General features: G+C 40.0%; 1 protein-coding gene across 9 annotated transcripts in view; it reads right to left on the bottom strand.

The window, feature by feature from the left end:
* ACTR3B (actin related protein 3B) overlaps positions 1–24,676 on the bottom strand; it is a 238,026-nt gene extending 213,350 nt beyond the window's left edge. For 4 of the 9 annotated variants that reach the window (XM_073887523.1, XM_073887525.1, XM_073887524.1 and 1 more), the window contains exon 1: positions 24,408–24,676. In XM_073887523.1, the coding sequence (XP_073743624.1) occupies positions 24,408–24,672 (265 nt within the window). In that variant the 5' untranslated portion in view covers positions 24,673–24,676. Of the gene's footprint in view, positions 1–12,421; positions 12,478–24,407 lie in introns of all 9 variants that reach the window. The other 5 variants (XM_073887530.1, XM_073887531.1, XM_073887529.1 and 2 more) reach the window with 4 other exon arrangements.
* Between the last annotated feature and the right edge of the window lie 644 nt (positions 24,677–25,320).

Genomic DNA, 25,320 nt, shown 5'->3' with positions numbered 1-25,320 from the left:
TTTGTTTATGCTTCTGAAAAGCAAGATGTGGTCCAAACAGTCCTTGTGAACATGACAGAGAAATGTGTCTAATAGAGTCTCTATCAAAGACTATCCACAAGTATTCACAGATCACGTGACTCATCACAGAGTAAGGATCCCTGTGGCCCCAGCAGTGATCTCCAGCCCTCCACAACACACAGAACAGACCCTGACTCAGAGGTAAGCAGAGAAGACAGTGAAAAGAAAAGGACCATAAATAGAACTGATAATAGAGTCAACACTGACACATTCCAACTGATTACATAGAGGAGGCATCTCCACGCAATGGAATATCATGAAGCCATAAAAAAGAATGAAAAAGGTCTTCATGTATGACTCTAAAAGGATCACTAAGATATAGTGTTAGAAAAAAACACAAGGCGCAGAGCAGTGGATGTGGCAAAATGCCACTATGTGCGTGAAAACAGATGCTGTGTATATTTGCTGGTATGTGCAGAGTATCTCAGAAAGGACACACAAGAAACCAGCAATGGCAGTTGTCATCTAAGAGGGGAAGTAAGTGAGAGACATTAATTTTCACTGCGTATCTTGTTATCCCATTTAACTTCGATGGCATATGAATATATTATCTACAAAATTAATTAAACTTGGGCTTTTGCTTCTGCAAGGATAGTTAAAATATTTTTCCTGTTGCTCTCACTAAGTACAGCCAGAACCTCTGGACTTTCTATACGAAAGAAATGGAGAGGCTGAAAGGTGAAGAGCAGCTAGTCTAGGGACTGCAGGACCCCAGGAACAACACACCAGTGAGTTTTCTGGGCCTTCTTTTTGTCTCAGACGGCTCATACTGGGTGCTGGGCAAGCTGGCAACACAATGAGCTCAAAACAAAAAAGGTATCTCCAAAACAGCCTGCTATCTCCAGCCAAAGAAGATAAAAGGGGCAGTCTGAAAAGATAAAAAAAAAAAAAAACTTCTAAACAATACCTGCTTGACTCCAGTCAAACCACCCCTCCCCCACAGAGCAGATGTCTCCTGGAAGCTGGACTTCCAACTCACCCAGCAGAATCGATCCATTCCTCTGCTTCCAGCACTGCGGTTTCATCAGAGGAGGCCTAATGGAAAGTCAGGACTTCAACCACCACCAGCAGTAACAAGGCACCCCTGTCCCTCCTGGCCACGATATACCACCTGCTGAGACTAGGGCGGAAGCTGAACTCCCACCCTCAATGAGCAGTAACATGGAGTCCTCCCCAACAGAGTGTCAACAAAGGCCAAGAGGAAACCCTGAACTTCAACCTCAAAATGGTATTAACAAGGGGCATCCCCCTCTCCTTGCTGCAGTAGTATCAGAAGTAACCTGCTAAAACATCAAATTTAAACAAGATCCAGAATCTCAGAATATAATATTTAAAACATCCAGGTTTCAATAAAAATAATCTCTCACTATAGCGAGAACCAGAAACATCTCAAATGAAATGAGAAAAGACAATCAACAGATGCCAACACCAAGAAGACACAGATAACAGAATTATTAAACAAGACTTTAGGAGCCATCTTACAATGCCTCAATGAGCAATTACAAACACATTTGAAACAAAGGAAAATACAAGAAAGTCTCAGCAAAGAAACACAAACTGAAAGCAAAGATAGAAGACAGAGACAAACCGCATGGAAATTTTGGGACTAAAAAACACAATACCTGTAATAAAAATCTCAGTGGATGAATTCAACAGCAGAAAAGGGCAGAGGAAAGAATCACTGATCTCGAAGATATAACAATAGAAATTACCCAGTCTGAACAACAAAGAAAACAGACTAAAAAGCAAATGAACTGGGCCTTAGGGACACGTAGGATATATAATAAAAGCACTAACATTCGTGCATTCCAAGTCCCAGAAGGAGAGGAGAAAGGAGATAGGACTGGAAAAGTATTCAAAGAAATAATGGCTAAAAATCTGCCAAACTTGACTAAAAAAGAAATAAGCCTACAGATTCAACACTGAACAAACCCCAAACAGGATAAACCAAAAAAATCCATGCCAAGACACATTACAGCCAAACTTCTAAAAACTGAAGACCGAAGAAAAAATTCTGAAAGCCTCCATCAAATTTTTCATCAGAAATCAGGGCACCCAGAAAGAAATGGCATATTTTTCAAGTGCTGAGAGAACTGTCCACTCAGAATTCTATATTCAGCCCAAATATCCCTCAAAAATGCAGAGCAAATCAAGACATTCTTAGATAAACAAAAGCTAAGAGAATTTGTCACTAGCATACCTACTCTAAAAGAATGGCTCAAGAAAGTTGTCTAAACAGAGGAAATGATAAAAGGAATCTTGGAACATCAGGAGGGAAGAAAAATGGAAAGAACAAAAATAAGCATAATTACTTTCCTTCTCCTCTTGAGTTTTTCTAAATTATGTTTGGCAGTTAAAGCAAAAACTGTAACGCTGATGTCCTTCTCAATGTATGTAGAAGAAATATTTGAAGCAATTATATTAGAAATGTGGGAGGGTAAAGGGACCTTTCACTCAGACTGGTAAGGTGTTGACACCAGTAGAACAAGAAAAGTTATGTATAGATAATGTAATAGCCACGCCAACCATTTAAAAAGCTACACAAAGAGATGTACTCAAAAAAACCAATACATAAATCAAAATAAAATTCTAAAAATGTTCAAATAATCCCCAGAAACTTAGGTAAAACAAAACAAAGAAACAAAAAACAGAAAGAACAAACAGGAAAAGCACTAATCAATAATTACAATAAATATAAGTGGTCTAACTATATCAATTAAAAGACAGACATTGGCAGAGTGGATTAAAAAAATCTGAAAGGATTCTATGCTGTCTACAAAAAACTCTCTTCAAATGTAAGAATATATGTAGGTTGAAAGTAGAAGAACAGAAAAAGGTATTCACACAAACGTTAATCAAAGAAAGTATGAGTGGCTATACTGTGATCAGAAAAAGTAAATTTTATAGTAAAGAAAGAGAAGATAAAAAAAAGAAAGAGAAGATAGAGAAGAACATTAAAAAAGATAAAGGGTCAGTCCATCAAGAAGACACAGCAATCTTAAATGTGCATGTAACAAAGAATGGAAATGTAAAATATGTGAGACAGAAACAGACAGGAGAAACAGACAAATCCACAATTATAGTTGTAGACATCAATACCTCTCAACAGTTGATAGAACAAGGACAGAAAAACTTAACAATACTATCAACCTACGGGAACTAAGCAACATATACAGAACACTCCACCCAATGAGAACAGAGTATACACTGTTTACAAGTGCCCATGGAACCAAAATAAACCTTATACTGGGCCATAAAAGAAACCTTAATAATTTTACAAGAATTAAAGGGGCACCTGGGTGGCTCAGTTGGTTGAGCATCTGCCTTTGGCTCAGGTCATGATCCCAGGGTCCTGGGATCGAGTCCAGCATGAGGCTCCCTGCTTCTCCCTTTCCCTCTGCCTGCTGTTCCCCCTATTTATGCTCTCTCTCTCTGTCAAATAAATAAATAAAATATTTTAAAAATAATAAAAAAGTCATACAGAGTGTGCTTTCTGACCACAACAGAATAAACTCAAAAATCAATAACAGAAAGGTAACAAGAAAATCCCCCAAACAATTGGAAATTAAACCACATACTTCTAAATGAGTCAATGACAAAATCTCAGGGAAACTAAAAACTACATGAACGGGATGGAAATGAAAATATAGAATATTAAAATGCGTTGGACACAGCAAAAGCAGTGCTAACTGGGAAAATTTTAACACTAAATGCTTACAGCAGAAAAGAGAAAAAGTCTCAAATCAATAATCTAAGTTTGCACCTTAAGAACCTAGAAAAAGAAGAACAAAATAAACCCAAAGCAAGAAAAAGGAAAGAAATACGGATAAAAGCAGAAATCAATGAAATTTAAAACAGAAAAACAGAGAAAAACCAATGAATCCAAAAGCTGGTGTATAAAAGTTAAGCCTTTTGCTCTGCAGAAGACCTTGGGAAGAAGATGGAAAGAGAAGCTACACAATGGGAAAAATTATTTGCAAACCACATATACAACAAAGGACTCCTATCTAGTATATATAAAGATCTCTCAAAACTTCACAGTAAAATTATAAGCAATCCAATTAGAAAATGAGCAAAAGAGATGAAGAGACATTTAATGGAAGAAGATAGTCAGATGGAAAATAAGCACATGTGAAGATGTTCAACACCATTGGTCATTAGGGAGATGAAGATTAAGACCATGATGAGATATCACTACATACTTATGAGAACAGCTAAAATAAAAAACTGTGACAATACCAAATGCTAGCAAGGATGCAGGGAAGCTGGCTCTCTCATACACAGCTGGTGGAAATGCAAAATGATACAGCCACTATGGGAAATACATTGGCAGTTTCTTAATAATACTAAACATAAGCTTGCCATACAATGCAGCAATTGCACTACACAGCATTTATCTAGAGAAATGAAAAATTATGTCCATACAAAAACCTGTAATTTTCTTTGCAACACAATTTTCATAGCAGTTTTATTTGTAATAGCTAAAAAGTGGAAATAACCAAGATGTCCCTCCACAGATGAATGTTTAAACAAACTGTGGTACATCCATACACTGGAATACTACTCAGATAAAGATATAATCTATCGATACATGCAACAACTTAGATGGATCTCAAAGGCATTATGCCAAGTAAAAAGCCAATCTCAAAAGGACACATACTGTATGATTCCAGTTATAAAACATTCTCAAAAAAAAACAAAGTTACAGAGATAGAAACAGATCAGTAGATGCCAAAGGTTAGGAATGGTGGAAGGGAGGGGAGGTAAGTGTAATTATAAAGAGATTGTCCAGGAGAGATTGTTGTGGTGATATGACAGTTCTGCATCTTGACTGTAGTGATGATTACGGGACATGGGATAAATGTACAGAACTGCACACACATTGCACTCGTGTCCGACTCCTGGGTTTAATGCTGTGTTGTAATCACCTAAGATGTAGTCTGGGATGAAATAGGGAGAAGAGTACACAAGACTTATCCACACTCTTGTTTACACTGCCTGTGAATCTATAATTATTTCAAAATAGCATATTTGAAGACAAATATAGTTTGCAAATTATTTAAAAAAATTAAAAAATAAAACCCCTCAGTTAGCTGTAATGACGAACCAAAACTCATAAGATTAAGCTTAATAAGGAAAAATGTAAAAGTTCTGCAGATAAAAAAAATGTATATGGGTACAGAATAAGAGAAGGATACCAGAAGAGATGGATTATTTTCCAAATGCCAAAAGGTCATCTGAGGGTAATCCAAGGAAGATCATCAGAAGAGTGTATCTAAGGCAGAGTACATCTGACTTAGATATAAATTCTGTATCTTAGGAACACTTGCTACAGTAGTTACCAGACAATAGTAATGTTTTAATTAATATATCCAGTACATTTCCCAAAAGAATGTCACATGTTTGATTAAGGCTTCAGGAATAATAATTCCTATCTTAGGGGCGCCTGGGTGGCTCAGTCATTAAGCGTCTGCCTTCGGCTCAGGTATGGTCCCAGGGTCCTGGGATCTAGCCCCGCATCAGGCTCCCTGCTCTGCAGGAAGCCTGCTTCTCCCTCTCCCACTCCCCCTGCTTGTGTTCCCTCTCTCGCTGTGTCTCTCTCTGTCAAATAAATAAAATCTTAAAAAATAATAATAATAATAATTCCTATCTTACATAAACTGTTTCAAAGAACAGAAAAGAAAGCTGAAAACCTCATTTCTTAAAGCCACTGTAATTTTGATTTTCAAACCAGACAAAAACAGTACAAGAAAGGAAAATGTAGACCAATCTCACTTTTGAACATTGATGCAAAACCCCAAATAAATACTGGCAAATACAATTCAGCAGGTAGTTGGTATTTCATAACCGAGTAGGGCTTACCTCAAGAATGAAATAAATGACTATTCGATATTTGAAAATATATTAATATAATTCATCATATTAGGACCTTAAATATCCAAAACCATATGATCATCTCAACAGATACACAGAAAGCCTTAAATGTTAATATTCATCCACAATTTAAAAAAAAAAAACAAACTCTTAGTAAACTAGGAACAGAAAGGGCACTGTATTAACCTGAAAAAAGCATTTCCACAAAAACCAAGCGTAATCACTAATGGAACACCAATATCATTGTCTTTAAAATCAGAAAGACAGGGGCACCTGGGTGGCTCAGTTGGTTAAGCATCCAACTCTTAATTTCGGCTCAGGTCATGATATCATGGTCCTGAGATCCAGCCCCACATTGGGCTCTGCATTCAGCTCAGCAGGGAGTCTGCTTAAGATTCTCTCTCTCCCTCTCCCTCTGCCCCTCCCCCCCCACCACCACCCCCCACCCTGTGCTCACACATAAGCACGCGCTCTCTCTCTCTTAAATGAATAAATAAATCTTTTTTATAAAAGGTTTAAGACGAACCATGAGAGACGATGGACTCTGAAAAACAAACTGAGGGTTCTAGAGGGGAGGAGGGTGGGGGGATGGGTTAGCCTGGTGATGGGTATTAAAGAGGGCACATGCTGCATGGAGCACTGGGTGTTATGCGCAAACAATGAATCATGGAACACTACATCAAGAACTAATGATGAAATGTATGGTGATTAACATAACAATAAAAAATTTTAAAAATAAATAAATAAAAAGGTTTAAAAAAATTAAAAAATAAAATCAGAAAAGACAAAAACACCCACTACCTCCAGTTCTAGTCACTATGGCAGGGAAGTTCTAGCCTGTACAAAAGACCAAGGAAAAAAAAACATGAAATATTGGGATTGAAAGAGACAAAATAACCAGTATTTGCAGTTAACAGTCTACGTAGAAAACATAAGAATCTGCAAGCTAATAGAACAAATAAGAGAATAAGATTGTTGGATTAAGGGGCGCCTGGGTGGCTCAGTTGTTAAGCGTCTGCCTTCAGCTCAGGTCATGATCCCAGAGTCCTGGGATCGGGCCCACATTGGGCTCCATGCTCTGCAGGGAGCCTGCTTCTCCCTCTCCCACTCCCCCTGCTTGTGCTCCCTCTCGCTATGTCTCTCTCTGTCAAAAAACAAATAAAAAAATCTTAAAAAAAAAAAAAAAGATTGTTGGATTAAAAAACAGAAAACCTCAATAGCATTCCTATGTGCTAGCAATTACTAATTAGAAAATGTAATTTTAGAAAATTCACAACAGCAACAAACACATAAAGGTACTTAAAATTAAATCTAGCAAAAGATGTATGAGCTTGGGGCACCTAGGTGGCTCAGTTAAACAGCCGACTCTTGGTTTCAGCTCAGGTCATGATCTCAGGGTCCCGGGATCAGGCCTCCTTGTCAGACTCTGCGCTCAGCAGGGGGTCTGCTTGGGGATTCTCTCTCCCTTTCCCTCTGATCCTCTCCCCACTGGTGCACTCTCTCTCTCTCTCTCTAAAATAAATAAATAAATCTTTGGGGGAAAAAAAAAAGGTGTATGAGCAGGGCACCTCAGTGATTCAGTCGTTAAGCATCTACCTTCAGCTCAGGTCATGATCCCGGGGTCCTGGGATCAAGCCCCACATCGGGCTCCCTGCTCCACAGGAAGCCTGCTTCTCCCTCTCCCACTCCCCCTGCTTGTGTTCCCTCTCTCGCTTTGTCTCTCTCTGTCAAATAAAATCTTTAAAAAAAGAAAAAGGTATATGAGCTCTATGAAGACTATTACAAAACATGACTGAAAAACATGAGAGTCATGAATAAACAACAAATATACCATATTCATAGACAGAAAAACCCAATTCATAAAGATGTCGTATTTTTCCCAAATTAATCTATGAATTGAATGTGTCTCTAATCAAAACCCCATTATAATTTTTCAGGGAGCTTAAACTGATTTTAAAATCTGTAATAAAGAGTAAGGGCCTAAGGGTGTTTGGGTGGCTCAGTGGGTTGAGTGTCTGCCTTCAGTTCAGGTCATGATCCTGCAGTCCTGGGATAGAGTCCCACAGTGGGCTCCCTGCTCAGCAGGGAGTCTGCTTCTCTGCCCCTCCCCTGGCTCATGCTCTCAATTTCTCTCTCTCACTCACTCACTCTCTCTCTCAAATAAATAAATAAAATCTTAAAAAAAAATAGTAAGGGCCTAAGAATAGCCAAGGTTATTCTGAAAAAGAAAAAGGAGGAAGAACCACACCTACCAGATATCAAGACACTTGCTAAATTAATAGTATTTTAAGATAGCACAAATTTGGAGCAGAGATAAATAAATGCATACATGAAACAAAATAAAAACACCAGAAATATTCCCAAGCATATATGGTACCTCAATATGATTAAAAAGGAATGACAAGTTAAAATGCACTCTTTAATAAATGGCCCAGGGACAAGTGTCCTTCCTTTTGGAAAATAAGTAAAATAACTACCTCACACCATATTCAAAAAATAAACTCAAAATTTTCTCAGAAGAAAATTTAGAAAGTCTTTATGACTTTGGAGCAGAAATGTATTTTTCAAGATGGAAACAAATTATAAAGGGAAAATACTGAATATTTTAACTATATCAAAATTTTAAATTTCTACATTTAAAAAATCATTTAAAAAGATGTCATAAAATAGGAGACAATATTTGCAAAAAAATTAATATTCAGAGTATACAAGAACAGCTCCATAAAACTCCATAAAAAAAGACTAAAAAATGCAATAGAAAAATGGGCAAATATATGAACAGGCAATGAAAGGTGCTCAACCTTACTAGTCATCAGAGAAATGCACATTCATTAGACGGGCAAAAATTTAAGTCTACCAACATCAACTGTTGTCAAGGCTGTGCAGAAACAGAAACCCTCCACTACCAGCGACGGGAGTTTAAATCAGCACAAGCACTCCAAAGAGCCACCTGGCAATAGCTGAGAAGGCTGAAGAGGTGCACACCTGCACAATGCGTGCATTATTTTCTCTTGGGAAACTCACATGTGTGGATAAAGAGAGATTTACTGCAACATTTTGTATATTAGAGAAAGCTGGAAAATGCCCAAATGAAAACAAAGAACTGTTGAGATTCAAATGCTAGAACCGTGATCAAGAACTGTATATATCAACATTGATAAATCTTAAAAACACATTATTGAGGGATTTTCTTTAAAGGACAATGCAGAAAGTGACTCACAGTATGGTATCATTTGGAAATATAAACAACAGACCAATGTTACATACAGCCAAGGAGCTCTGTACCTAGAAGGTCAGGGTAGAACACAACGGCCTCAGGAAGTACCTGGCAGAGGAGGGAGCACCAGGGAAGGGGGTCAGGCTGGAGGAAAAGGGAGAGGGCTGCACCCACCCTGATGTGTGTGTTTACTGTGTATGTACAGGATGAAATCATGTCAGCATTTGTTCACTCTGGGTGGTCGGTACATGGGTCTATGCCATATTATCTTCTGCAAAACTCATTGGCTGAAATAAAAATTAAAGAACTCTATTCACTAAAAAAAAAAGAAAAGAAAAGAAAAGAAAACATCTCTGGGCTCAGTCTCTATCTCCAGTCTAGACCTTCCCTTGAGCATGACGCCTTTTGCCTGGTGCCTACAGGACCTTTAGACCCCAACTCTTCAAACACAGAATGTCTGCAATGTACTTACTTTTTCCTGACCCCTCCCTGCACCCCCCATGTGCTCCTTCTATAGACATGATCACCACACATACACTCACTCCTCTGCTGGAAACTTTTCAATGACTCTCAATATACTCTAACAACTTAAAGACAAAAAAAGGTAAGGAAAACCTTTGTTCAAACAATCAAGAAAATCCTGCATACAAGTGCAAACAAATCAGATACACGTGGAGCTGCCTGGGTAGAGCGGGATGGGGCTCAGGGCTCGGCACCTCTCTAGTCCAGGGGGCAGGCCCGACGGAGCCCCTCAAGGAACAATTTGAAAATTCCTAGATGCAAAATAAAACTAAGAGAACAAAGTCTCTCATCGTGTGGCCGTCCTCCACGTTTCCAACCACGCTTCCTGCCACTCTCTGTTCAGAGTTGGGATCTCCAACACCATGAGCGCACTTCTTCACACACCCAGTGCACCTTGCCTCTACGTCCACCAACATCAGAGAGCCTGACCGCATATCCAGACAAACTCCACCTTTTCTCTCAGGCGCCACTTCTGCACATGTCTTGAACTTCACCTTGTGAATGGAGCCTCTCTAGCCAGAAAAGTGATCCAGCCTCAGAACCAAGATGAGCAGGGAAGCCAACGGCCCGAGGTAATCGAGGCCCTCTACCCATCTCAGCATCCTCACTTCTGCCCAAACATCTTCCCATCTCGCCTCCTGGGGCTCCTCCATCTCCTGCAACAAATTCAGCCAACAATGTAACTGTTCTTTTACTCCCACCTCTTTGACATTTTTATGCTCTTTCTAGCTTCTGCTACTGTGAAAGTTCTGACAGCACCCATCTGAGGGCTGCCTTGCTATCTGACAGTGAATGAAATCCTGCTACTAAGTGACTTCAGTTCTCCTCCCTGTTAATGATGACAGGTTAAATGGGCCAGCCAGCTGAATGCTGCTGGCGGTTTAAATGGCAATGCATTAAAGCAAAAGGTGCAAGGTCAGCCTTTTAGAGTTGTGGCACTTAACAAGGTTAAAATCCAATCTGCTCTGAAAAGTCAGAAAGCCCAATTGATCAATGCAGCATGGAACGATCAAGTTCTGGGGCACTCGTAATAATAAAATTCACAAAAGACTCATCTAGCCTACAAAGTGCCAACTGTGATGGACTTCACTGTGTCCCCTCAAAATCCTATGTTGAGGCCCTTGACCCCAGGGTGATGGCATTTGGAGATGGGGACTAGAAGGAGGTAATAAAGGTTAAATGAGGTCATAAGGTGGGGCCTTAATCTAACAGCACTGTTGCCTTTAAGAAGAGGAAGAGATAACAGAGATCTCTCTTTCCGACTGACCACAGGGGAAAGGCCATGTGAGGACACCGCGAGAGGGTGTCATCTGCAGACTAAGAAAGGGGGCCTCACCAGAAACCAGTCCTGACCGCACCTTGATCTCGGACTTCGAGGCACCATTCTGGGATCAAATACATTTCTGTTGTTTAAGACACCCAGTCTGTGGTATTTTGTAATGGCAGCCCTAGCAAACTAGGAACCAAATTATGAATTTTAAATAAAGATACAGCAGACAGGGGCGCCTGGGTGGCTCAGTCGTTAAGCGACTGCCTTCAGCTCAGGTCATGATCTCAGGGTCCTGGGATCGAGCCCCACATCGGGCTCCCTGCTCCGTGGGAAGCCTGCTTCTCCCTCCCCACTCCCCCTGCTTGTGTTCTCTCTCTCGCTGTGTCTCTCTCTGTTAAATAAATAAATAAAATCTTAAAAAAAAAAAAAAAGATACAGCAGACAAATCATGCCTCTTATTGAAGACACCGCATCATGGTACCAAGGTATTCAAACCTAGAAATCAAACGCATGATCAACTTCAGCCAGCCAGCAAGGAAGAGAATGAGGTGAATAAAATGTGCCCAAGGAATCTGAGAGAATACATATACGTACCCAAAAAGGCTTTAGTCTTCCCTTGAACAAATGCTAAGCTCCTTGTCTCCAGCTCTCCTAAGCCTTCCCTGTTCCATACTGCTCACAAGAGCCGGTCGTTACAATGTCACTGGCCCCAGAACGACTTAGAATTCTAAGATCACAACTCATCTTACAGGAGCTACGTTTTGGAAGCAGTGTTTCCCTTCACTCTGGATGGACAGACGTTACTCTGGTAAACTGTCTCCCAATAATAACTCAGAATTTGAACAGTTTCAGAGAAAAATTCTACCCTACAAACAACTGACCCGTCCTTGGAGGCTGTTGTAGGAAACAAAGAGCAGGGAGGATGCGCTCTTGCCAAAATGTGAGAACACTTCTTTTAAGTTTATCATTCTCTACTAACTAAAATTTAAACAAAGGCAGATACTTTGAACACAATAAAACAGTCATCAGGCCTCTCATTTCAAAAAAAAAAAAAAGGTCTTTCAATAGAGTGAATAGTGCAGCACAATGGATATTCGGTCCACGGAATTGCTAGTAAAATTGTACTTATTTAAAATTACAAATTAACCTTAAAGGACCAGATAAGCTTCTTCAAAGTAGCTCTGATATTTATGATCGAATGAAAAGCCCCTGCCAACCAGCCAGGCGGAAACTCCAATGACAGTGACAAGGGGCTTATCAGAAGACAATCAGAGGGTCAGAAAGTCGGGGGCTTTGTAGGCCGCAGGTACAGTCCACAGCAGTATTCAGCCACTAGGTGTGTCAACATTAATAATCCTCCCCGGTCACCAGAACAGTCTTCTAAAAGCAGGTGGCAAGTCAATTAATATGCCTTGAAAAACAATCAGAATGTTGAGAACCCCAATCCTTTAGAAACGCAAGGGTGGGGCTGTACTTACATGAAGGAATAATGAACTGTGGCTCAGTGTTGCCTGCGTAGCCAAGCTTGGTGTACCTAAAAGCACAAAGTCATCAACACAGGTTTAGACAATAATACTCTCCCCTGGATCCCATTAGCGTCTTCTATTATAAGCTCTCCAAGTCTGAAAATATCAAGCCTCAAAACAGTCACTTGAAATTTAAAAAAAATAAAAATAAAAAGCTTATGCTGAGAATCAAAGCCTAATTTCAGATAAGCAAGCTGTTATTAAAACATAATATGTTATGCTCGTTTCTACTGGGGAAAATCTTGCACACATGCATTAACACATACATCACATTTGTGTATCCCTACCAACTTGACAAGTGCTTTTACACTCTTGTACTTTTTATAAAAACCCAGCAGAGAAAGTAACTCTTAGCCCTATTTAGCAGATGAGAACACCGAGGCACTGGGGAGTTAGTCCAGCTGCCCAAAGCCGAGCAGCTGGCGAACAGGGAAAAAAGGAAAAAAAAACCCAATCTAAATATGCAGGCTAAATCCCAGAGCCGGCTCTCAAAGAAGTGCACTTACTTCTCAAACTTCATGAACTTTTTTTGGGGGGGGAGGTTAAAAATGATTATATAATTTTCTGAAAATGTCATGGCATATGTCTAGAAACAGTTACTGCCACCTCCTGAGAATATCTGACAGGAGCATCTCTTTATCATCTCATTTCAGAAGGAGCCCATTTTCTGTCAAGATACTCTGTGTGATGGATTCCAAAAGTCTTAACTAAAACAAATGCCAAAATACTACTATCTGTTCCAAAAGCATTTGCTAATCCCTTAAATAAAAAAAAAGTGGTGGGGGGGGACCACCACTGAGAACCATCTGCTGGAAATAAAAAATTGAAAACCGAAAAGACTCATCAGCTCTTCCTTTCTTATTAGGCTTTACTGTAACGAACAGTAAAGTCTGGACAACTGAGCCATCGTTCCGCAGTAATGCTTGTAATGAAGAAAAATACCCCCCAGCAGTGTTGAAAGTAACTTTATTAATTCATTCTATTTTATAAATTATTTCAAGATGCTCGATACTAAAAATTTTTGATGTGGCATACATTCCAAATTCTAATAAATTAATTTTATGGTTTTTCAATGTATTTTACCATATGCTAATTTTACTATTTTTGAACACACAGTGAATGAATAAGCTTTGGTGAGCCAAAAACAGCAAGTTAGCTCCATTTAAATCATGCCTTACTGCTCAGTCTCCAAGGATCTGACGTCTTGGTGCCACAAGAACCTGGGCGAGCTAGGCTCTGAAACCCAACAGGCCCCACAAGAAGTTTCCAAGACCCATCTGAGAGCCCCCCAAGTTCCACAAATTCCCAGACACACAAACCAAGTGGACCCCACTCCAGGGCTCACCAGACCCAGAGGGAGGTTTCAAAGCCAACCCAGAGCCGGGGACTTTCCAGAAGGCAGGCAACATATACTAAACTTCTAAAAATTCCCAATTCAACCATCATTCTGGAAGTATCTTCCAGACAATAAATACAAATAAACTGAATTGCTGACCCAAGGCTAAAGAAGCCTAGCAAGGTCAGAAACACTAAAATCCTCAAATTTAAGACTATGGTTTTTAAAAGGCCACATCACCCACCCCCCAAAAATACACAGCTTGCGCTTAATCTGCCTCCCCGCACTGTGAGATTTCAAGTCGTATGATGACAGAACGTAGTCCTTTTTCCTGATTGCACCTGCACCCCTGGCACTGTGCCTGGCACATGGCAGGCACTCCACAGAGATCTGCTCAGTGAGCTCTTACCAATGTAAGGAAAGGTCATTGCTGTCCAACTGCTGGGCAAAGGAGCGGCGTTGGAAAGGGGGATGCTTAAAGTCAGAAACACAAGGTGATGGGGCCACAAAAGACCAGACCCATCATCTAGCATAATCTTTAATTTTAGAGGTGAGAAAACAGTTGTTTCTGTGATGAGGTTATTTTCAAAAAAAGAAAAGAAAAACCTGAAACAAATACAATAAAATATTAACACTTTTTAAAATTAGGTGCTAAGTATCATTTCTACTATTTTTTGTATATCTGAAAGTCAAGAGTGTGTTGTATTGGTTAAAACCATGCACTCTGGCATGAGACTGCTCAGGTTCACGTCCCAGTTCTGTTTTTTGCCAAATGTGTGACTTTGAGCAAGCTACTTTACCTATCTGTATCTCAGTTTCTCCATCTGTAAAATGGGGATAATAATACAACCTATTTCCTAGGGTGAGTTTTGTGTATAAATAGGGAAACAGAAAGCACTAGAACAGTGCTATCTACATAAGTTTTATTTTTTTACTGTTGTTATTTTTCTGTACGTTTGAAATATTTCTTAATTTAAAATTTTGAAAAGCTCAGAAAACACACCCATGGTATGGTCTGTGGCTGTGTTCAGTCTTTCTGCTGTACACGAGTCTATACACCACAGACACACTCCTTTGCACTGTGGTGGAAATGAAATGCACAAATGGTAAACCCAGCAGATACCAGCTATCCTTCTGCAACTGTGTCTTGTACCCTGCAATCATGAACTACATGTAACCCAGAGCAGCAAAAGGTCAGACTGCAGAAATGGGCTGGTGCACATTTAGACTCACAGCTCCAAAATTCAATTGAATACTGATGATACCACCACTTCGCGCCACTCGCCGATCGTGGCTGGAATGCTGAGATCCTGAAGGTGCAACGCTCTCCCGGACAGACAGCCTTCAAGGGAGGCCTTCTGTCATCGAGTCACACAGGTAACGGAGCATCAGTAACATTAAGCAAATGATTTTCATGACTGAGGCAAACTAACATTAAGACATATTAATGTTTCTACGTATAAACAAATTACTATGAGATCCTCCCTATCTCCTACCAAAACTGAAGCCATTAAAAACAATGGCAAAAGTATAAACTCTTCAGGTCACTTAACGTAACTTAGTATCTTTAGATTTTTTCTGCTACTCCTTATAGAGCATCAAATACACTTGAGGTTTCGTTACTTTGAATAATCACAATGTAATGAATGTCTAACAAGATTTCTTTAAAGAGACATTCAAATTTAAAATTTTAATAAAACCTTTATCAACCCAGGCTCACACCAAACTTTAAAGAGAACATATTAAGTGTAACACTGCAAATGTAACCTAACAAGTGCTCACCCTATAATCCTCTCCCAGGAGGACAATCCAATACTAGACTGGCATGCTCCATTATAGGTAATCTTATAACAGTTCAACTATATAAAGAGCAGAACCAAAAAAAAAAAAAAACCCAAGTAAAACACAACTATTAAATATGGACCCTGTTTGGGGCGCCTGGGTGGCTCAGTTGGTTAAGCAACTGCCTTCGGCTCAGGTCATGATCTCAGGGTCCTGGGATTGAGCCCCACATCGGACTCCCTGCTCGGCAGGAAGCCTGCTTCTCCCTTTCCCACTCCCCCTGCTTGTGTTCCCTCTCTCGCTGTCTCTCTGTCAAATAAATAAATAAAATCTTTAAAAAAAAAAAAAAAAAAGATGGGCGCCTGGGTGGCTCAGTTGGTTAAGCGACTGCCTTCGGCTCAGGTCATGATCCTGGAGTCCCTGGATCGAGTCCCGCATCGGGCTCCCCGCTCGGCAGGGAGTCTGCTTCTCCCTCTGACCCTCCCCTCCTCATGTGCTTTCTCTCTCTCTCTCATTCTCTCTCTCTCAAATAAATAAAATCTTTAAAAAAAAATAAAAGAAAAAGAAAAAAAAGAAAAAAGAAAATAATGAAACTGCTTTAAAAAAAAATATGGACCATGTTCAAGACACCATTTATGAAAACAAAGAAGCATTTTTTTTTAATCCCAGTTTCCTAGCTAGAAACATGTAGTAGGCATACCATGAGGATACTAAGAAGGGAGGGGAAAAGCATGGCCCCGGTCCTCAAAATATTCCTCAAAATGTTTACCTATTAGAAATCAGATTTCAAATTGATTTTTTTTTTTATTGCAGCATGGCAAGTTTAAGTTCACCTGGGTAGGCTTCCAGAAAAAATGTACCAAACCTTCTGAACAGATCATCAGGGTAACTTCTAAAATACATACTCCCAGTACCCACCCCAAAATCACTGATGGGAATCTCCAGAGAAGGAGCCTGGGCACCTGTATTTTTAACATCTCCTATCCCAACCCCATGGTTCTGATGGTCAACGTGCTTAGAAATCACTAGACAGGGGGCGCCTGGGGGGCTCAGTAGTGATCCCGGGGTCCTGGGATCAAGCTCCGCGTCGGGCTCCCTGCTCCGCGGGAAGCCTGCTTCCCCCTCTCCCACGCCCCCTGCTTGTGCTCCCTCTCTCGCTGTGTTTCTCTCTGTCAAATAAATAAAATCTTTTAAAAAAAGAAAGAAATCACTAGACAGTACAAATCACAAAGAACTAAATAAAAGGAGTAACACTGGGAAGGAGAAGACAAAAATTTATTTATAAATGATAATTGCAGACTGGACTATCTAAGGAAATTAAGTAGAAAATTAAAGGAAATAGGGAATTCAGTAAGATGGCCAGTTACTACATAAATAGACAAAAATCAACAACTTTCCTACCTGATGAGAAGTGAGAATACACACTGAGTGAAAAGATCCCATTCACAACGGCAACAACACAGTATCATATTATCTTCAAGACTAAACGACACAGAGGAGGGAGATACGGAGATGGGGAGAGGGATGTGTGCGAAGGACTCTCGATACACAAACAGGCAAATAAACTGAGACGGGCCTTACTCTTACACAGGAAGAGTGATATTTTTTTAAGAAATGTCAAATAGCATTAAATTCACCTACAAATTGGTTTCAAGACCATTCAACCTCTGGGCCAATACTAAAGAAAGTGGTGGTAAATTATACATGGGTGGCAGTAAAAGCCTGAAGAGTCATTATACAGGGAAGTTTCACATTATCTATCAGAATTTTAAATGCATATCCTCTGTTGTCCAAATAGCACATTTCTGGGAATTTACCCCACAGCAGCACTTTTAGATGTAGGCAAAGACAGGAACAAAAAATGTTCACTGCAGCATTATAATAGCAAAACAACAACAAAGCGCTAGAAAAACACCCAAATGCATCAACACAGGACATATTAAGTAAATCATAATAATTCCATAAATGCTCTACAGCCATCAAAAATGGAGATTTATGTTACTGCCACACACAGATAGGCAATATGTACTGTTTGAAACAGTACATATTTATGATGTGAGGGAGTTTAATGGGGCTGGCAATGCTGGGTTCAAAACACAGCACTATGTGACTTTAGGCAAGCAAATTAATCCCTCCATACTTCAGTTTCTTCATCTGTAAAAGGTAAATAATAATAATCCCTACCTAATGTTAAATATTATCATTTCCAGAAAATATTAAATATTACCATTTCCAGAAAAAATTTCTAATTCAAAAAGTAAAAGGGTCCATTATTTGATAATTTTTTTTGTTACTATTAAATGTTGAGGGGCTCCTGGATGGCTCAGTTGGTTGAGTACCCGACTCTTGACTTCAAAAGTCACGATTTCAGGGTTGTGAGATCAAGCCCAGCGAGAGCCCACACTCCGGGCAGAGTCTGCTTGAGTTTCTCTCCCTCTGCCCCTCGCCCTGCACACATGCACACTCTAATAAATAAATACATCTTTTTTAAAAATGTTATTTGAGGTGTATGAGCCATCTATATTTTTCCACATACTACCCTTAATTTTCTACTAGAGCTTTAGTACCTTATCAATTTGTGCAAATCCTTATGTCCTGAGGATATGAATCCTTGCTCTTATACATCACCAATTTTTCCCAGTTACACATTTCCTGGAATATAACTGTTGACAGTTTAGACGATCAAATCTACCAATTATCTTCCTGAATAACTTCCTGTGTAGTTTCTACTTTGAAAGTCCCTCGCTATACTAAAATTTCATAGTTTCTCTTCCAGTTCTATGTATATCTTTTCATCCAAATGGGAAGAGCTATGTCAATCAAATTTTCCCAATGTACATAAGGAATCAAGACTAACAACTTTTATGTTAAAAGCCCTTGATTTTTTGTTTGTTTGAACACTCTCTTCCAAAAGGATAGCCGGCATAGTAAAGGTAGGCACCCTTCTCAAAAAAACATAAACTATGCCACATTCCCAAGCTCAGGGCTACTTCCGTGCATCCCCTGGCCTGAAAGTCTTTCTCACATGCCAACATAATGAGGAGCTGCATAGAGCAAAACCCACAGTCACCACTCCACCTCATACACAAGTATGTCCTCCTAGTTCAGACTTCGAAACACCATAGAAAGGTATCCATTAAGAAGTCTCACTCCCAGGCCTATACCGCCCACCCCACTTCTGCCTTCCACCGCCTCCTATTCTTACGTACCCTTCCAGAGTCTCTTTCTGTAAATACAGTATATCCTCATTTGCCCCAAACATTTTAAACAGCCCTGGTACAAAGCTTCTTTCACTCTTCTGTTAAACGCCACTATTTTTCCACAGCAGTAACACACAGACTTTTCAATTCTGCCGTCAAGAGAATTAATCTGACTACTGTCAACTCAACATATTTATATATAGTTAAAATTCCTCCTACAACCATGTGTCTAGAGCAGAAGGTGACAACTTAAGCTCAATTAATCTATGTTTAAAAGTGGAAATGTCACATCCTAGAACAGTGTTTTTCAAACTGTATCCTGTGGGGAGGTTCTTTTGGTTGAGACCCCTTATGAGGTCCAGTCTTAAAACCCCAAACTCCAGCCAAAATAGCTCTACTCCTTCCTAAGGTTTTCAGTTTTTAAAAAGTGACTACACCTGCCTTAGAATATGGTTCCGATAAAACTAAAGTTATCCCCAGATCTCAATTACAGTTTCTAAATAATACACATCCTCTCTACACTATATACTGTAAATTAATACACGATCAAGTTCTTCAAACATTCCTTGGGTTACTGAATAGAAAAGGGTAGTCTCTGTTTATAGGACAAAAAGTTCAATATATAACTTCAAATTTACTAGTTATTTTATCTAAATCCAATATCCTTTTTTTTTTGTCTATGTGATCTGTGAATTTTACATTACTGAATACACTTGTTCATTTGTCCTTCTATAAGCAGCATTTTTTGATCTGTGTTTGGTCAATATAAAACCATGAGGTATGGTCTTTTTGTGGATTTTGGTCATTATAAAGTGAACTCTAACTTTCAGATTAAAATGGTGGACTAAATATATAATTATTTCACTCCATCCCAAAGCCCCACTAAAATCAAAGCAAAGTGATTTTTTGAAAGATGTATTAAACCACAACAGTAGGAAGAGAAGAAGAAGAGGCGACAAGCAAAGGTTTGGTTCTGGAAAGCGTAAGATCAGCGGTAACAGGCTTTGAGAGAAAAAAACAGGCAGAGGCCAAGCTGAGAACCAGCCCAGCACACATGCCTGCATCCTTAACGGTTCCAGAATGGGTAGCTGCACAGGGGCCTGTGGAGGTGAGACCGAAGGGCCCAAATCAGGGGGCCCGGCTGAGATTCCCCTCCCCCGCCCCGCGCTGGGGGCCGCAGCTCCCCCCTGACGCCAGCATTCTCCAGAAGCTGATTCGCTGGAGACGGTAAAGCAAAGGGTCTCTGGACTCCAAGTCACTGGGCCTGGGGGAAGCCAGCACCATCCTGACAACAAGGGCCCTCCCGACTGCATCCAGTGTAAACGCTGATGGCTCAGATACCTTCTCCCACGCCCTCCCCTCTCTCCCCCTTTCAGTTCTCAGAACACCAGCACCCAGGCCCGGCCCACCAAGCAGAGGATCCCAGGTACAGTCTCTGGGGAAATGACCAGTTCAAAAAGAAAGATCGAAAGACCCTAATGCCAGGAGACTCCACAACAAACAACCTGCCCATATCACCCCTGGTGAAGCTCAAAATCAATAAGCAAATCTACACATTGTGAGTCCAGTGACTCTTCATCATGAGCGGGCAGCCAGAAATTACCAACATCTGAGGAAAGCCTCTACCACAAAATAGAGATGAAAGCACACAAATCAAAACCCAACTTAGAAGAAACAAAACCTACGTAGGGAGAGACCCCACCAACACAACCACCAAAAACCACCACCATCCTCAAAACCCTATGAGAAGAGACCATATCCAAGAAACAAAATGAGAGGCTATTAGTAAACGAACATTTAGGAAACAAAAGGAATTCTTGGAAACTGAAAGTAAGAGCAGAATGGAAACACTGAAGAGAAGGGCTAAGGAGACAAGGCGCATCCTGGAAGGGACCAGGACCAGATGACGGGAAACGAGAGAGACAAGAAAAGCAGAGAGACAGCCCAAGAATTCTACACAGAAACCACAGGAGTTGCAGAAAGCGTGCACATGAGCACGGGACACACACACACACACACACACACACACACACACACACACACACAGCGGAGGAAGAAATAATCTAAAAGAATTATCCAGAATTCAAAGATGCTCATTTCCAGACTGAAGGAGCTCACAAAATGCCCAGCACAACAGAGGAACACAAACCCACTTCAAGGCACGTTGTTGTGAAATTTCAGAAACCAGTGACAAGGAGGAAATCCTAAAAGCTCCCAGAGAGGAGAATGGGGGCGTCAAAGTCATTTACAAAGTCTTCAGTCTTCTCAGCAGCAAAACCAGAAGCAAGAAAACAAAGAATCAGCGTCTTAAAAATTCTGAAGGAAAATTATTTCCAACACTGAATACTACACTCTAACAATCAACCAAGTGAGGGATTAGAGATAAAACATTTCAGAAAAGCAAGACATTTTAAAATTTACCTCCCACATGTCCTTTCCCAGAAAGCTACTGGAGGATGCCCTCTACCAAAACAAAGGAGAAAACCAAAAAAAGAAGACATGGAACAGACACACAGGAGAGAGGTTCGTGAACCCTCAGAACAATGGCAGGAGACGCCAGGATGACAAACGTGCATGGGTCAGAGGGGTAGCCATGAGGCTCAGGACCCGGGCACAGCAAAGGCACTCACCACGAACCCCTGCACCACTGGGTTACCTTCCCTGCTCCACAAAGCTGGCTACTGGAGGACCACCAGCAGGGAGCAAAGCAGAGAGCAGGAAGGAATGCACTTGGGAAACACACTCAATCCAGCAGAAAGGCAAAGGAAAGGCCTAGAAGATTGTAAGGTTATAAGGAAAGTCCGGGGCTGTGTGGCAGGCCTGGGAAGCAACCACCCCAGAGAGGAGGACAGAGGTCTGCAAAGCGGAGGTCTCCAAAAACAAACATACTCTGGTAGGGTGTGTAATGTGATTAGCCTTACGGAAAACTGTGCTGAGAAGGTGGCTACTTGAAAATATGGAAAATAATTAGCAGTGGATACAAAGAAAACAAAACAAAGAAGGCAATCATTAAGTTCCATAACAACAAAATTCAAGAGAAAAAAATACTATGGCACGCTTTCATGAATGAGGACATGCACTTGCACAGCCACAGTAACATAAACAGTGATCACAAATTAAGCAGAAAATGTCATAATGTATCTCTACCGGGAGAACAGGAGAGGAGAAACAGGGCAAAGGCAGGATGAGAGACACCATCATCTAACAACAGTAAATTAACAGATAACGTGAAAAACTGATAATCAAAAGATAGATCCACATGCCCATTATTTAGAAACACGGAAATCCATAAATGCTGGAAGACACAGAATGAAAAGCTGAAAGTAGCCGTTTCTGGGCAAAGACAGAACAGCAGGCAGGACAGCAGCCCATGTCTGCACATTAGCCTCTGAGCATTACTTGACTCTTAAGTAGCGTGCATATTACTCTGAGATAAAGTCTAAATTTTTATCAAAACTTTTTACATTGTGTTTAAATAATACTCCTGCGTTCTGTTGGTTTGCATCTGTTTGGTATGTATTGGACCATCCTTTTACTTTCTGGCAAAGCAGATCTCAGACTCTCAGGAGCCCGAAAGGCCCCCAGACACAGGATGCCATCACCATGCTACAGCAACAGCTGGGGGAGACACCCCATGAGGCAGCAGTACCGGACCTTCACAAAGCAAGGGGAAATAATGACAGAAGACCTAACAAGCCACTCTCAGCCCAACACACAGTAAGTGGGGAAAAAACTGCAAGACGTAAATAACACCACGCGTAAGGCAGCTCACGTCGAACTCTGAACACACTAACAGAGAACAGATCTTCGCGTACAAGCAGAACATGCGCAGAACGGACTGCGTCTTAGACACCATCAAGTCCAAAGAATAGAAATAAAGCAAACAGCACTCTCTGAACATGCTGCAATAACACCAGAAATTAAAAACAAAATTAAAGAAATAAACAGGCCTTTGTACCTGAAAATTTTAAAACACGCTAGTATAGAAATACTAGTTGTGGGTGAAACTCAAAAGAAAAATACATTTAAATCTAAGGGATACATACAGCTTAAGATATAGCAGCCAAAATTCTGTAGTATTAACTACCTTCAATTAAAGGAAAAAATAAAAATGAATATAACATCCAATTCAAAAACAGACAAAAACAAAGGAAAGCAGAAAACAAATAAAGATAAAAGCAGCATAAATGAGTCAAAAAACAGAAAAATCACAAAACCAGTAAGTAAACCCCAAAGCTCATTCTTTGAAAAAAGACGCACAAGACAAGTCACTAGGTCAACCAAGAAAAAGGATGAGAACAAAACACATAAATTTGAGTGACAAAAGGGAAAATAACCATAAATGCAGAAGACATTTTTTTAAATCATGAGGCTACTATATACATTTGAAAAATCTAGATGAAATGAAAATTTTTTGGACAAATACAACACAAAAAAATTGATTCCACTTGAGATGGAACGTCCAACAGGCTTTTAAGAAATAGGATGAGTAGCAGAAGTCTCCCTACAAGCAAGCACTAAGTCCATCCAGACAGTTTCTTGGGGTAATTCTACCAAGACCTTCAAACTCAGGTAATCCCAATACTACAACAGACTACTCCAGAGCACGGAAAGAGAAGGGAAATTTCTTAATTTCTTTATGAACAGAGTGTGACACTGATCTCAAAATCTGACAGGGATTCCACCAAAAAACCAAACTATAAATCACTCACACTTATACCGATGCAAAAACCCAAATAAAACATTAACAAACACAATCTACCTACACAGCAAAAAATAATGCATCATGATCAAACGGGGATTATCCCAGAATGCAAGAGTGGTTCACTATGAGGAAATCCATTAATACAACCCATCATATTAACTGGATTAGGAAGAAACTACATGTTCCATTTATGATAAAAGTATGTGACAACGTCCAACACCCATATAAACATTCCAAAAAAATAGAAATGGACTACTAACATGATACATGCACACACACAGCAGCAGCAGCAGTGGTCCAAAAGCCAGCATCTTTTTTATTTAAATTTAATTTAGTTAACATACAGTGTATAGTTTCAGAGGTAGAATCCAGGGATTCATCAGTTGCACATAACACCCAGTGCTCATCACATCACATGCCCTCCTTAATGTCCATCCCCCAGTTACCCCATCCCCCCACCTCCCCTTCAGCAACCCTCAGTTTGTTCCCTAGAGTTAAGAGTCTCTCAAGGTTTGTCTCCCTCTCTGATTTAATCTCATTTTTTTTCCTTCCATTCCCCTATGTTCATCTGTTTTGTTTCTTAAATTCCACATGAGTAAAATCATGTGGTTGTCTTTATCTGACTGACTTATTTCACTTAGCATAATACCCTCTAGTTCCATCCACATTGTTACAAATTGCAAGATTTCATTCTTTTTGATGGCTGAGTAATATACCATTGTAGATATATATCACATCTTCTTTATCCATTCATCTGTCAATAGACATCTTAGCTCTTTCCATATTTTGGCTGTTGTGGACATTGCTGCTATAAGCATTGGGGTGCAGGTGTCCCTTTGGATCACTATGTTTGTATCCTTTGTATTAAATACCTAGTAGTGCAATTGCTGGGTCATAGGGTAGCTCTATTTTTACCTTTTTGAGAAACCTCCATACTGTTTTTCCAGAGTGGCTGCACCAGCTTGCATTCCCACCAACAGAGTAGGAGGCTTCCCCTTTCTCCGCATCCTCGCCAACATGTGTCGTTTCCTGTCTTGTTAATTTTAGCCATTCTGACTGCTGTGAGGTGGTATCTCATTGTAGTTTTGATTTGCATTTCCCTAATGCCAAGTGATGTGAAGCATTTTTTCATGTGTCTGTAAGCCAATTGTTTGTCTTCTTTGGAGAAATGTCTGTTCATGTCTTCTTACCATTTCCTTAGTGGATTTTTGGGTTTTTCGCTGTTGAGTTTGATAAGTTCTTTGTAGATTTTGGATACCAGCCCTTTATCCAATATGTCATTTGTGAGTATCTTCTCCCATTCCGTAGGTCAGCATCTTATTTTAGAAACACCAGAAGCTGCCACACTAAAGTAAAGAACAAAAGAATAATGCCCACTAACTCCATTCCTATTTAACATTATTTTGGAGGTAATGGTCACTGCAGTGTGTCAAAAAAACGCAAATAAGAGTTCCTACCAATAAAAAGGAAGGGGTAAAACCCTCTCTGTTTGCCAAAGATTCCATATCTGGAAAACCTTAAAGATCAAGGGAAAAATTCATACAACCTAAGAGTATTTTGTAAAGTAGGTTACAAAATTGACACAAAAAAACTAAGAGCCTTAATGTATTGAAGAAAAACAGAAAACGTAATGAAAAAGAAGATACCATTTATGAGAGCAAAACAGAAATCACATACTTAGGTGTAAACCTAACAAGAAATCCACCTGAGGTTAACACAGGATTCCTAAAAGACACAAAACAGACGTGATCTCATGGAAGGAGATGCCATGTTCTTCCATGGGAGGACTCACCATCGCAAAGATGATGGTCCTCATTAAATTAACTTA

This window comes from Callorhinus ursinus, unplaced genomic scaffold (assembly GCF_003265705.2).
Source record: "Callorhinus ursinus isolate GAN/ISIS: 27379988/994484 unplaced genomic scaffold, GSC_fseal_2.0 scaffold80, whole genome shotgun sequence".
Taxonomy (NCBI): domain Eukaryota; kingdom Metazoa; phylum Chordata; class Mammalia; order Carnivora; family Otariidae; genus Callorhinus; species Callorhinus ursinus.
This window is presented reverse-complemented; position numbering and strand designations above follow the sequence as displayed.